The sequence below is a fragment of the Castor canadensis genome, chromosome 15, assembly GCF_047511655.1.
Source record: "Castor canadensis chromosome 15, mCasCan1.hap1v2, whole genome shotgun sequence".
NCBI lineage: Eukaryota > Metazoa > Chordata > Mammalia > Rodentia > Castoridae > Castor > Castor canadensis.
The window spans coordinates 97,790,658-97,805,263 of NC_133400.1; the positions used below are offsets into that span (position 1 = coordinate 97,790,658).

The 14,606-nt window shown below is 45.8% G+C and overlaps 1 protein-coding gene across 1 annotated transcript in view; it reads right to left on the reverse strand.

Moving 5' to 3' along the window:
• Window positions 1-14,606, reverse strand: part of Actn2 (actinin alpha 2) — a 62,176-nt gene that overhangs the window by 30,685 nt on the left and 16,885 nt on the right. Inside the window, exons 2-6 of the mRNA XM_020157476.2 lie at window positions 6,964-7,078; window positions 5,959-6,078; window positions 4,987-5,073; window positions 2,005-2,092; window positions 369-447 (exon numbers count right to left, since the gene is read on the reverse strand). Coding sequence (XP_020013065.2) covers window positions 369-447; window positions 2,005-2,092; window positions 4,987-5,073; window positions 5,959-6,078; window positions 6,964-7,078 — 489 coding nt within the window. The remainder of the gene's footprint in view (window positions 1-368; window positions 448-2,004; window positions 2,093-4,986; window positions 5,074-5,958; window positions 6,079-6,963; window positions 7,079-14,606) is intronic.

Consider the following 14,606-nt stretch of genomic DNA (forward strand, 5'->3'; position numbering starts at 1 on the left):
CGGTTGGACCTAAATCCTCCAGGAAGATAAATGAGATTTTAAAAGGCTTGGAGTATTTGAAACTTTCTTCCCATCAGAAGATACAGGCTTCACTGCCTATATCTATAGTTCAGGAATGTAAAATATTTAAGAAACGTATGTAAAGCCTTCCCAGAAGATCAAGCCAAATCACCAAACCGGTCTTGACAGGGCACAAGGAGACCATGTGGCATTTGGTCCTAATATGTCAGTATGCAAATGGGCTCCTCCCATTTGCATTCTGGGAAATGCCAGCCTGGAGAACATCTGTGCGTCTGTACAGTTAGTGCTGATGTGCTCACTCTCGGGGCGACATGCCAAGCACAAGGGTGGGGACACTGCAAAATGACCTTGTTGAGCTTTGAGTAGTCAATGAGGTCGGGCCGGTGTCTGTGGATGAGGGCACAGAGGCCAAGGCCATCCTTCCAGCTTCACAAGGTAGAAAAGAGGGAGGAACATGGGTTAGTGGAGAGAACATAGTGGGCAGGTTCCACTCAGTGACATGTGTGCTTCCGGGACTGACAAACACACCAGAGGGCCCTTCCCCTGCCTGGCCCCTCATAAAGTGGGAGAGCCCAGCTATACTCTACTCTTCCCTTTCCACTTTGAGCATCAGGCCCAGCCTCACGGGGGACCCCGCCCTGTCACCTGTCCCTATCAGGTCTGTGCTGGCACAGTGAAGAGGGAAGATGCCTGTACTGCTGTCCCACTGTTCCAGTTCTGGGGTTTCCTCTTCTCCTTTCTTCCAGCCTCCGTTCTGGTCATTACCCTGGAATGCCCAATAAACATCCCAAGGATGCCCACTCCGAGCATGTCCAGGAGACCTTCCTGCCAGGAGTTCTTAGATTTCAAAGCCATCATGAGATTTTTAGATGCTCCTCTGTCTCTCCTCAGGGGGTTACTTCCATTTTTTTTTAAGCAAAGGCACACAGGCAAAAGGGGGACACAGATGGTCCCCCTGTGGATCCACCAGGGTGGATCCTGATGTCCAGGCTGGGACACAGATACCAAAGCTAACTGCTAGTGAGACAACACTAGGTTCTGAGTGTGCTGCCAACAGTGGGGTTGGTGAGAGTAGGGCAAGGGAATGCTGTTCCCCAAAGGGCCAGGTTTGAAGGGGACCCTGGAGGAGCATCAGGGCCTCACTACTGAAGGACTTGTGCCAAGCTGGGCCCAGTAAAGAACAAGAAAGTGAGGGGAAGCAACCCTGGAGACTGTCCCAGCCCTTTCCAGCTCCTTTCCTCTGCCAGATGGCATCTTGCAGCTCTCCCTCTGTGCTCACCAGCTCCAGCTTTCTCGGGAGACATCCTGGTAACATCTGTCTGACCAGAAGCACCTCCCAATTTGTCATTGAGGTTCGGCCTTGTCCTTCCTCTCTTCACTATCCACACGCCTACATAAAGCCATGGTCACCCACCAACCACAAGGTGAAAACACAACCAACTCCTCTACTTATACGTAACAACGACAAAAACTGCCTGAGACAGAAGACTGCAGCCAGTGACCAAAGCCACTCCTGTAGCAGGTGTGGATTTCATCCATCCCATTCCCTACCAGTTTTCGAGTGTGATTTTCCTACTTGTCTTAAATTTCAGCAGAGAAAAGCTGAGGTACTGAGCACCAGGGACCGTGATACGAGGTATGGGAGCTTGCAGAGCTGGTTGTGATCTCACCATCACTGACAAGTGGCTGCCATTCCTACTGCCTTCTGCCAGCACTGGGGGAGGCAAAGTGAGGTGCATTTACCCACCCCCCCATTCCGAAGCAGCCCAGCACTGCAGTCCCCCCACCTATTTACAGTCACAGAATTTGTTACCTCCCAAACCTTGATGAAGCCGTTCCCCTGGGGGACCTTGAGCATCAGGAAGTCTGCAACCTCAGTCTCCCACACACATAAACAACATCTCAGACAGGAGGTGACCCATGTCTAACACTAGGTCCTTCTGGCCACCTTGGGCTCCAGGGACACAAGAGCCTGGAGCATACCTGGTGTGGAAGTTCTGGATATTCACGTTTCTGTAAGGAGCCGTCTTCCTCTGACACCACAGCAACAGGCCCTCTTTGGCAGACGTTTCTGTAAGGACAGCCAAGAAAAAGTGTCACAGGGAAAGACATGCCATTAGTTCACTCTTGGAAAAACATCTCCCGGGGACAGAGAGCCACCTTGCCATCTCTGAAGTTAAGTCTTTCCAATCAAAGACACCTGGGCACCGTGGCTCCACCCTGCATTCCTAGGCTGATCCCAAGTCAGTAAAAGGTTAACAAGCCGCCTCAACAGTGCACATGGTCACAACACCCCACTTGGTACAGATCGAGGGGAAAGTACACATGGTGGTCACTTGGTTCACACACATCCCACCCAAAACCCTGATGGTGGGTATAAGAAGGAGGGTATAAACTGACAGTGCCATTTGTCACTCCACAAGAAAAACCTGGATGGCATACTATTAACCGTACTTCCCTGATCTGCAGATTCGTAAAGAGAAAGAAAGTAACCTCTCAAGTTCGTTCTTGTAAGAGGCTCACCCCCCACTCCACTGAAGGAAAATGACTCCTAAGAACTCAGTTTTAATAACATACATCACTAAAATAAATAAAGATGACTTTTTCTGTAGACTTCTAGAAGTCAAGTATTACTTCACAAAACTAAAACAAATAAAAATACAAGTTAGCAAACTAACACTGGCTACCGTGTTGGACAGTGAAGGACAGTGTTGGAAGGGATTTCAGTATTCTGCTAATGAAATCGCTACTTTTTACTGTTTCCTTTCTTAGTCTTGTGATGTGCAGATTAATACATCTTCTCACTGGTGACATTTTATAAAATACTGATTTGAAGGCCAGCATGGGGGCACACACCTGTAATCCCACTAATAATTATGCCTGAAATAAAATTAAGTCTTAAATTCATATTATCTTTAATTTAAAATTTGTAACCGGGGCTGGGGATGTAGCTCATGGTAGAGCTTAGTTAGCATGCATGAGGTTCTAGGTTCAAATCCCTAGCACTATATATATAGTGGATATATATTTATCTCCAAAAAACTGAGGTCAAGCTCACTCTTGTAATATTTGTTGAAAAAAGATTTGTTACCCCAGCTTATGCAATAGTGTAAAACCAGTTTTAAAATAATTTTTGTAGTCAGGTGCCAGTGGCTCATGCCTGAAATATGAGCTATTTTGGAGGCTGAGATCAGTAGGATCCAGGTTCGAGGCCAGCCTGGGCAAAGAGTTCACAAGACCCCATCTCTAAAATAACCACAGCAAAATGGACTAGAGGTGTGGTTCAAGTGGTAGAGAGCCTGCTTCACAAGCATGAATCCCTGAGTTCAAACCCCAGTTCCACTCAAAACCCCCAGTATTTGTTCTTTAAAATAGGTTTGGCTGTTAAAATATTTAAATTTATAAGTGTATAAAAACTGACAACATCACAAACTATTGTTTTTGATAGAGCAGGAACTTTTAGGAAGCATCTGGTTTTTCTCATTAGCACAGAAGTATGTACTATAAAAAAGTACATTGTGTACAAGTTTCCCAATTCAGACTACTTATTAATTCAAGCTGGCTGTCACTCCTGTGCCTGAATTGATGTTTTAATGTCATTATACCTCGGACTGATCTTTGGTTGACATAAATGGGTCTCTGGTGCTAAAAAGGGAGCCACCTGAGCAAATTAGGGGCCCTCTAAGGGCACAGACGGTAGGTGTCTGTCACCTAGTACATCAGGCAACGGACGGTAGGCGTCTGTCACCTAGTACATCAGGCAGGCAAGTTGCTGGTTATTCATGTTCATTGGCTGACAAGTGAAGAACATCACTGCACAAGACCAGACTCAGACCATACACCAGTCTGGTCAGACCTATAAATGAGGCTCCACCACTCCGGTTATCTGTAGGTGACAAATTAGGGGAGACTGAATATTTGGGCAATCCAGCCTGCCATAAACATATTCTACAGCTCATTAGAGGGCTAAATAGGCAAAATTCTAAGTTTAAGAGTGTCAATTTGACACTTTTCAACTGTGCTGAATTTATGAAAATATTTTGGAGTGCAGTGGGTGTAAAAAACTAACATGTTCTGCGGCATGCCAAGGATTAAGGTTCTATTACAGAAGACACAGCAGTAAAGAGATTTTGTTAAAAGAAAGATGGGGAGGGAGCACAGAAAGAGAGGAAGTAACAAACATATAAATACATAGGCATGTATTGCAAACGAATGGCCTAGTTTATCATATATGAGGTCCTGGGAAGAAAGTAAGGAAGGAAATGGAGGGAGAAAGGAAGGAGGGAGGAATGGAGAGAAGGAAGGAAGAAGAGAAGGAAGGAAGGAGAAAAAGGAAGGAAGGAGGGAGGAAGGAAAGGAGGGAAGGAAGGAGAGAAGGAGGGCAGGAGGGAGAGAAGGAGAGAAGGAAGGAAGAAGGAAAATGAAGTAGGGAGGGTGGGAAGAAGGAAAGGGGAGAAGGAAAGAAGGAGAGAAGAAAGGAAGGAAGGAGAAAAGAAGGAAGGGAGGAAAGAAGAGAAGGAGAAAAGGAAAGAAGGAGAGAAGGAAGGAGGAGGGAGGGTGGGAGGGTGGAAAGAAGAGAGGAAAGGAAGGAGGGAGGAAGGAAAGAAAAGAAGGAAGGAGGGAAGGAGGAAAGAAGAGAAAGAGAGAAGGAAGGAAGGAAGGAGAGAGGGAGGACCCCTTTCATGGTCGTGAACCTAAGTGGTAAAGAAGCTCAGTAGCTACTCATTTTAAAGTGACTTCTGCTCTGAACACGTGTTCCTCATTTCCAAAAGGAGTCCACCCTCATGACTGACACAATGATTCAGGGTCATTCCCCATCTCAATATAATGTTCATCAAATCTCAACCTACATGCATTCATTCAAACATGGAAGTGACAGTCCAGCGTCACAAGGTCCTACTCAAATTTCAATTTACAAGCTCAGTCTTCAAATTACACACTTAGACTTTCAGCTCTATCTTTTACCTTCCACTGAGATGTCCTGAATGGCGAAGCGAAGAATGATAGTCCAGATCATACCCAGGGTCATTTTCACGTTGCCATCAACAATCTCTGCAGGGGAGAAAAACAACTCAGAGGAAAGATGACACACTGAGTGCAGCTCTCCTTACGTGTTGAGTTTGGACACCAGGGCTACTACAAAACACGTACACAGAAGACCAGTGTGAGATTTTATAAGCATCGCAGGGTGTCTGGGTATAAATGTGGTAAGCCAAGCCAAATGTCTCCAGTTTAAATGAACTCTGAGTTAATAATAAGCATGGATCTTGCATATGCACCTTCACTGAAACTCATCCGGTTTGCAGTTTTAGGGCTACGTGAGCAAAGGTTTTAAATGATCAAATAGAGAGAACACAGTCTTGGCAGCCCTGATCCCTCTTGCAGCCCTCCTCCCAGTTGGCAGGAGCGGGACTCAGTTGGTTATAATGAGAAGCAGCTCATCCCTGCTCCTGGGGCTCTGCCACACACTCAGAGGAGGCTGCTTCCTTCCTAGAAGTGAGTTCTAATTAAAAGTTCTTGTGCCAGGCGCCAGTGGCTCACGCCTGTAACCCTAACTACTCAGCAGGCAGAGATCAGGAGGATCACAGTTCAAAGCCAGCCTGGGCAAATAGTTTGCGAGACCCTCTCTCAAAAGAACTTATCACAAAGAAGGGCTGGTGGAGTCGCTCAAGGTGTAGGCCCTGAGATCAAGCCCCGCAAAAGAGTTCTTGTGACATGTAAGTTCTTTCTCATTCCTGTATTTGCTTTGAAGACATGTCTGACCCTCTTCCCCACTCACTGCTCACTGCTCCTGTGTTCTCACGGCTGGATGCTCAGTGCCCAGCAGGGGTCCTGGCAGAAGTGGGCACAGAACCCAGTGGGAGGGAGAGGTGAATTCAAGTTGCAGGCCACACCCTTGTGAGGTGGGCAGCAGGCCGGGCCCATCACACCTCTCACCTTCAGCCCCGATGGACACCAGTTTTACCCCCTTGCTGGCTATGTAATCCAAAGCCTTGTTGACATTTGCAATCTTGTGGAACCGCATTTTCCCCCGGTCAGGTTTTGGCAGCCTTTCCCCTATGGGAAGTAAAGAGAATGGTGTGGTCAAAGTCAGTCCTTAGTGCAGAATCCTGATGCCAAAATCCAGAGGCTGGGCCTTCCTTAAGCAGAAGTGGCTATTTGACTGCTCCTAATGTGGCCTTGACCTCTCTAAATCACAGGAGAAAGGAAGCACTAGCCCAAAACATATTCAAGACCAATCTGACCAGCAGGAAACCATTGCATTAAGGCTATATGCTTTGCACATCTACGGGGAGAGAGAGTCTGGCCTGACCAGGGATCCACTTCCACGTGCGTAAAGAGAGAAGCTGGATAGAGTCCCTGGGGCATTTGGAGTTGCTGGCTAGCTATTAGAGGAAGTCGGTGGCCTAGCTCAAATCGCAGAGATGGCTGCCAGGGCTCGTAGTAGACACCTGGTTATGAAGATATACAGATCAGGGCAGACTAGCCCTCCCCCTTTTGGTCACACTTCTTCAAGGGCCATCCATCCAGTCCATGTCTAAACCAGTCATCTGAAGCTCGGGCAAATCAGAACCCCATAGGATCTTAACTCACATTTGGAATCCATGCTGTCACATGCAACCTTCTGGATACAAGATACAGCTCTTAGCTGGACTAAGCACGGGAAGGACAGCAGGTGGGGTAGTCACTCAGATGTCATCTTTTTCCTCTTTTTGTTTTGAGATGGGTTTATTTTAATAAGTCCATTTAAAACAGAATTCACTCCTTTTTTAGAGCAGAAAAATAACTCCAGGCAGATTGCTCTCTGCAAAGGTTTTCTTTGTCAACAACACTATGTTCTTGCCCAGTCAAGTTCAAAGGGAACTTCTAATGCAACCATCTTTTATCAGACTCTTACCTACTGACTGCAGGTTAAAGAGTAGGACTGGGGTGTGCGCTCACCTGAGATGACTTCCAGCAGAAGCATGAGTTTGAGGCCATTTCTGAAATCCTCTTCGATGTTCTCAATCTGAGTGCCGGCTTTGCGCAGGTGGGAGTTGCACCAAGCGGTGAAGGTCTGCAGAGAAGACCAGACACACTGAGTGCAGACTCAGCACCATCAGATCCCTACCTGGTGGACAACACTCAACACCAGCACATGGACACACTGCGGAGGGTGTGCGTACATCTCTGAAGAGTTCTTTGCAGGGAAGGGCTCCATTCCCTGCACTCAATGAAAATAAGCTTGCCTGCAGAATGGAGGCAGAAATACTGAAGAAGGAATGTCCAAATGCCTCTCTTTAGAGCACAGGGTTGACGACATCATGCATGTAGCAAAAAGGAAAAGAGAGGAGGCACTCGGAACCACTAATTACCAATAAAGAGTTTATCCTGGGTGAACAACAGTTTTAAATGATTAACTAAACAAATTTGCAGGGTAGGTAATCATTTAGAAAATAACAACTTCCTACTGACCTATTCCAGGTCCTGAGCTAGACTCTAAATTCTGAGCATAACTCGTCATGGCCCTGCCCCGGAAGGCCCAGTGACATTAACAAGCTACTGGGACAGTCTTCAGTGGGGAATGGACTATGTGTAAGTGACATCCAAAGTCATTCCGTTTATCTTTCAAACTTCTTTTAACCTGGCTTCCACTTGTGCACTATTTCCTGCCAAAACCAGATTAGAAATGTCTCTGCCAGCTGCTGGCTAAGAATGCAAACTGTCCCCTTGTCTCACAACAGCTGCGGGGGCTCAGGAACAAAGTGCCTAGCATGTTAAACTGGGGCACTGGGGGAGGGGCAAGGGACACACAGATTAGGGTTGGGTTCAAGATGGGAAAAGCAACCTCTCAAAAACAGGTGGTTTCCAAGTAAGAATAGAAAAAGACAAAGTGGCTGGGCGTGGTCGTGCATGCCTGTTATCCTGGCATTCAGAAGATAGGGACAGGAAGATCACAAGTTTGAGGCCATCCTGGGCTATTTAGCAAGTTTAAGGCCAAGGTTAGCTACGTAGTGAGTCCCTGTCTTGAAAGAAAGAGAGAAAGAGCGAGAGAGCAAGAGCGAGAGAGAGAAAGAAAGAAAGAAAAAGAAGAAAGAAAAAGAGGAAGAAAGAAAGAGAAAAAGAAATAGAAAAAGAAAACAGAGAAAGGAGAGAGAGAGGGGGAGGGAGAAAGCATCCATAAAAATTATTTTCATGGTTTAAAAAAAAAGATTTTCAAGTCTACTAGTTACTCATTTCAAGAAATGTATGTTGGAATTACATTTAAGGGCAAAAAGGAAATGTAGTCATTTTCTCGGGTTTCCAAACAGATTTTGCCCTGAGAGTCTAACTGAATAATCATTTCCCCTAAAGCACATCTGAACTTTAGTTAGGTTTAAAAGGGGAAATTCTGGACCCATAACTCATCAGTGCGGCAGCCCCTACTTACAGTGGCTATTTAAACTTAAATTAATTAAAACGAAACTAAATTAAACGCTTGGCCTGAGTTACACAGGCCACCTTTCAATTGCTCAGGAGTTCTGGGTGGGATGGTGAAAACCACGTGAAGACTTGCTGGACAACACTGCTATTCAAATTGACGGTTAATTTTGAAGGTAAGAGGCTATGAGTATTACTCAATACTGACCCCCACTATTTTGGGTATTGCCTTTTTGAATAGGTAATACATTTCCTTAGTTTGAAATGAAGGAGAACAAACGGGTGTAAGTGATAAACCTTCCTCTTGTGTGTTCCCAGCGACTCAGGCCCTGTCCCAGAAAGAGCAAGGGCGTGGGTCTCTCTTGTATCCCTCCAGGGTATCTTTGCATGTAGAAACACACAGACTCACATGGCTGTTTATTTGTGTTGTCGGTCCCTTTAACACAATCTTAGCACACACATTGTTCTGCATGCTGCATGACTTGAAGTTCATTCCCTGTCAGTCCAGAGCACCACTCCACTAACACTCCACTAACACACTTTATGTAAAAGGCTCTCTATGGATGGACGCTTAGGCCATTGGCAGATGTCGAAGTTCTTACAGAAAAAAAAAAAATCTCAGACTCTCTTTTTATGTGCAAAAACTACTTTTTAAAATAAATAATTTATTTATTGTGATACTGGAGATTGAACCAAGGCCTCAAGCATGCTGGGCAAATAACTCTACTATTTGAGTCACACCCCGAACCACAAAAACTACTTTCCAGGGTGCTTTTTTAAAAAATTAACAGTATTGAGGCTAATGCTATACCTGATCTTATGAGAAAGGTAAGAGAATAGCTATCATGACATAAATATTCATACAGCTGCTGTGATTTAAATTCTACTTAAAAAGGGCAAATATTAGATTAGCCAGATGCCGTTGGCTCACGTGTACATTCCCAGCTACTCAGGAGGCTGAGACTGGGAGAAGCTCAGTTCAAGGGCAGCCCAGGCAAATAGCTCAAGAGACCCTATCTCAAAAATACCCAACTCAAAAAGGGCTGGCAGAGTGGCTCATGTGGTAGAGCACCTGCCTAGCAAGAATGAGGCCCTGAGTTCAAACCCCAGTACCTCCAAAAAAAAAAAAAAAAAAGAGCAAATATTGCTGGCACAAGTCACTCTACCTTGTTATCTTATTACTTAAGTCTCATCATAGTAAAAGTATCAGAAGCTTTCTAGAGATAACCCCAAAGATGCTTCTATCTGAGCACAGGTGGCTCACACCTGTAATCCCAGCTACTCAGGAAGCAGAGATCAGGAGGATCGTGGTTCAAAGCAGCCTGGGAAATAGTTCTCAAGACCCTATCTCGAAAAAACCCTTCACAAAAAAAGGGCTGGTGGAGTGGCTCAAGGTGTAGGCCCTGAGTTCAAGCCCCAGTATTGCAACAACAACAACAAAAAAAAGAAATAAACACCTGCTTCCGGAGTTCCACTATGGAAGGCCATGAAAGTCTGTCTAATTCTACCTTTTCACAGGTCTACCAACAGTGGAAGTAATTTATCAGAGCTAATTACTCAGTTCTGCAAATCCAGACAAGAAGTGACTCCTAGAAGGTCAGTTCTTTTTGGCTGAGTTGACTCTAATGAAGCTTCCGTATTCATGACTGCACTAAAGGTGGTGACCAACCAATTTAACCGCAGAGAGAGGACCCTGACAGCTCTGTGACAATTGCTTACAAGGAGGCCCTGCACTCTGAAAAGGGATTTGAAGCTTTATAGGAATGTTTCATTTTCATTCTACTTATAGTTTTAATTACCATGGCCCTGGGCCCAGGGAGACTGTTCTATGTACTTCCCACCTTCGGATCCTGGAGACAAAAACAACAGTAACAAAACTTCTCTCCGTGGGACTGACCTGGGACGGTGGAGGTAGGGCCCTGTGATTTTAGGCCAGGCTCCTTGGTTTGAACCAGGCTCTCAAGCCTGCTGTCCTTTCACAGGGAGCTGGTGCTTATGAAGCAGACACAGACCATGGAGAAGAGGCCAGAGTCTCCCCTCCCCCAGGTCAAGCCAGAAGCTGCCCAGGCATGCGTGAGGCCCTCCAACACCCTCCCAACTTCCACCTTGAACCTTCCCCTACCTCTCTAGCCCCTTCCTCTGCACCTCGTGATAAACGCAAATGCTTCTAGCATCTCGAAAAATGGGCAGGTGAAAATGGTCTCAAAGCCACACAAAAAGGACCAAGATGGGAGCTATCTTTCTCCCCAAGAAAAGAGATGTACGTTTCTAGTCCCTATCCCCTCCAAAGAAGCCAAGGCAAGGCTTAGGGAGCGTTGAAGTCACAGTGAGGCAGACGTTCCTTAGACAAGTGGAGGAAACACTAGAATGTGTCCTAAACACAGGCATCACAGGCCTGAGCCACTGGCCAGGATGGCAGTCGGAAGGCACACTGGCCTCCCCCTCCCATCCAGGGCAGATAAAGCCCTCCAAGCCCAGCAAGCACAAGAGCAAGGCCTGACGCTAGCCCATGTTCCCGGTGCCTGGCGGTCTGGCGGTAGTCTGCTTTCATTGGATGAGGCTGAAAAACGTGTGTTAGCAAGCACCTCTGCCTCTGCTGGCATGTTCCTCCTGATCATCTCCTTGACATCCAGAAATACTCCTCAACTCCCAAACATAGTGACTGAGAAAAACACCCCTCAATGGCAGGGAAGGACCTTCCATCTTTCACACAGGACATATGAGCAAAGACCTTAGTCCAGGGGAGCTGCAAGACTCCTGCCTTTCTCAGAGGGAAGTTACACAACAGCACAATCAGCCCGTGTGCCCAGTGGCCAAAGTGCTCGCGTCCTGCACTGGGTGAGGTCAATGTGCGCGACTCCGCTGCTGCCTGTGTGCACGTGGTTTCTTGTTAGATTAACTGTACCTGCTGGAGTCCACCTATGCCACAGGGTGTTACGAGAAATGCGTTACATCTGTCATTATTTGCGTTCCTCTTTGATCACGTGTGCACAATTCTACCTGGACGAGATTATTACCTGGGGACACAGATGAGGACAAAAAGATCAATGATGATCAGCCTGATATGACTCTTGGACTGGGTGTGTTTCATCTTTCAGTTACTTCTTCTTTTGACAACAAGGCTGTCAGCTCTGGTAAGACTAGCTGTCCAGTATTCACCATTTTATGTCCACCAATGAAATTTCTGGCAACACATCCATAATTTTCAATTTCTTCTTTAATAACGATTGCATATGATACACATTTCAGATCACATTTTCTGAAGTGCTCTTCTAAATGAAATGAACTGGGGTCTGCAGCCCAAAGGTGAGAGGAGGGGAGACAGGCCCTGTCACCCACTAATTATGAGACAGCACCAACAGGCAAGTCAAAACGGCCCGTGCAGCTGTCAGCGTTTGGTGATGTTGAGGCTGTGCGTCATTTCCTTTCCTCAGGAGCCAAGAAGTCTGCTCTGTGGGTTCTAAGCCTGCCCTGGTACTGATTCCGGCCTAGGGACAGGACACCCAAGTGCCTGAGAGGAGACAGGGAGGACAGGCGGGAGTCCAGTCTAGCCTGCAGTCTTGGCTCAGAACTCAAAGTCTATTTCTGTGATGCCATGCAATTATTTGTCCTTCGTGTCCTGATGTTTTCCCAGCTATCAAAAAGGGACAGTCATTGCCATGGTCAGCATTACAAAGTAGTTCAAAACGGTTACCAATAGAAGAAGAAATACAGAAGTAGGCCAGCAGCACTACCTGGCAGGAGGTTCTGCACGCCCTCACACATAAAACGACTGAGACCCACAATTCTACTAAGCTGACTTAAACTGTTTCATTTACTTTTCTATTTGTATCAATTGCTTTAATAGTATCTTCTACTTCATAAAGTCCTAAATTGCCAAGACCACTTCTGATCACCTTCGTGGTTCATTATAAACACTGCAAAAGAAGGGAGCTCTAGGGAGCCACACGTATCTAGAATCTTTGGTGGCGATGGAGCAGGAAGCTCAGAGATGCTTCTCTGAAGGAGAGCTGTCTTGAGCCATGGCTTCGAGAGAGGAAACTCCAGTCTCCCGGAGAAATGGCCTAACTTCTGGCCCTGTGAGGGGGACAGAAGCCCTTTTCACCCACATGGCTGGAGAAAGCAGAACTGCTCAGTGCATGACAGAGCCACACACCCCCAGCCACACGAGGAACAACAGATACTAAAAGATCATCATCACTGCTCTAGCACCAGCCCCAACCAATGTGCGACCACAGCCACACAAGAAGCCAACAGTTTCAAATTCCAGACACTCAGCCACCTTGGAAAACATGTAGAAAAGTGTTTCTGCTGGCATTTGCTCGAACATTCAAGAGGTCTGTGGACCCAGCAGCCACTCATGAACCAACCTTTCACCATAATAAAAACTGAACAATGATCTAATTGAAAAAACTCCAAAATTTCAAATGTCACCAAGTGCCCAGGTACACCTTTCAATTGTCCATACAAAATCTTTAAAATCTAAGCAAAGCAGAGTTTGCAAATCCAAGAGCATCAGCACTGACCCCAGCTGACTGCAATCAATTGCCAGAATGTCTTGAGGTCCATTTGGGGTCCTGATGTTCCCATAACTTCTACAACTACAGAGCAGCCGCCCTTTTGTTCTCTGCCCACAAATGTCTGCTGAAAATCAAAACCACACTAGGATTCCACCTTGCTCCTGTGAGAATGGCTAGCATCAAGAACACGCCCAACAACAAATGTTGGTGGTGAGGATGTGGGGAAAAAGGAACCCTCACACACTGCTGGTGGGAATGTAAGCTAGTACAACCACTCTGGAAAACAATATGGAGGCTTCTTAAAAAAAAAATAAATAGATCTGCCATATGATCCAGCAGTCCCACTCCTGGGGATATACCTGAAGGAATGTGAATTAGGTTACAACAAAGGCACCTGCACACCCATGTTTATTGCAGCACTATTCACAATAGCCAAGTTATGGAAACAGCCAAGATGTCCCACCACTGACGAATGGATTTAGAAAATGTGGTATGTATACACAATGGAATTTTACTCAGCCACAAAGAAGAATGAAGTCTTGTCATTCTCAAGTAAATGGATGGAACTGGAGAACATCATCTTAAGTGAAGTTAGCCAGGCTCAGAAGGCCAAAAATCACCTGTTCTCCCTCATATGTGGATTACAGCCCTAAAACAAATGCAGTAATATCATTGGACATGGGTCACACGCTAAGGGGAGACCGTGCACAGGAGGAATAGGAAAAGGAAAGGAAAACTAAAATTTGAACATGGTTGATGTACTCCTTGTAGAGGACTGAATAAAGTAATCTTAAACTGGCAGAGGCCACTATGGGAAGGTGACCAGGAAGTAGTGGAGAGGTCTGGTAGAGATGAACCAATGCGGGTTGCAATACACAAGTGCATGGTAACAATACTAGGAATCTTCCTAGATAGCTATCTTTATCTCAAACTAGCAAAAACACTGTATTTTTCTATTATATTTTATGTTTTTTCTTCTGCAAAATTGGAGAACAAGAAGGAGGAACAGATCCTGACCCGGAGCCAGGGGAGGGGGAGGTGAATAATGTATACATATGTAAGTGAATGCAAAAACAATAAAATAAAATAAAACAAATCTGTGCTGAGTCACCAGAGCCTGTTGGATAACACTGTACACACCAGCTCGTTCCTGGACACAGCGGCCCTCCAGTGGGCAGCCAGGCTTTGTGGCCAGTGTAGCTTCCTGAATGGGTGAGTCGGCTCATCTTTCTTTACCTAATTAACCAGTTTGCTGCAAAGTATGGTAGATTATAAGAAGCAGGAAAATATTTTGTAAATAGAAATGGCATAAAAGCACAAAAGAACAGCAATGGCCAATGGCGACTCAAAGAGACTGGAGGCATTTGGGGCTTTACACTAAAAGAGAATTAAGTAATTCTACAATTCTGCTCAGGTAGGACAAGATCGCTCAGAAAATAAACATAACCTCTAACCAGATTTAAGCCTGTTTGAGCACAGGAGAAACTCTGCCTTCCTAACTAAAGGTAAACACAGTGTTGCTCAGTGACAGATGTGGCCACACAGACCAAAAAGGACACAAGAAGGTCTGTGATCCAAGAATCCAGATTGCTGCCAGCCTCTCCTGGGTTCCAGATTTATCACAAGTACTGACACCCCTGCTCAGAGAGCAGAGAATGTCATTAG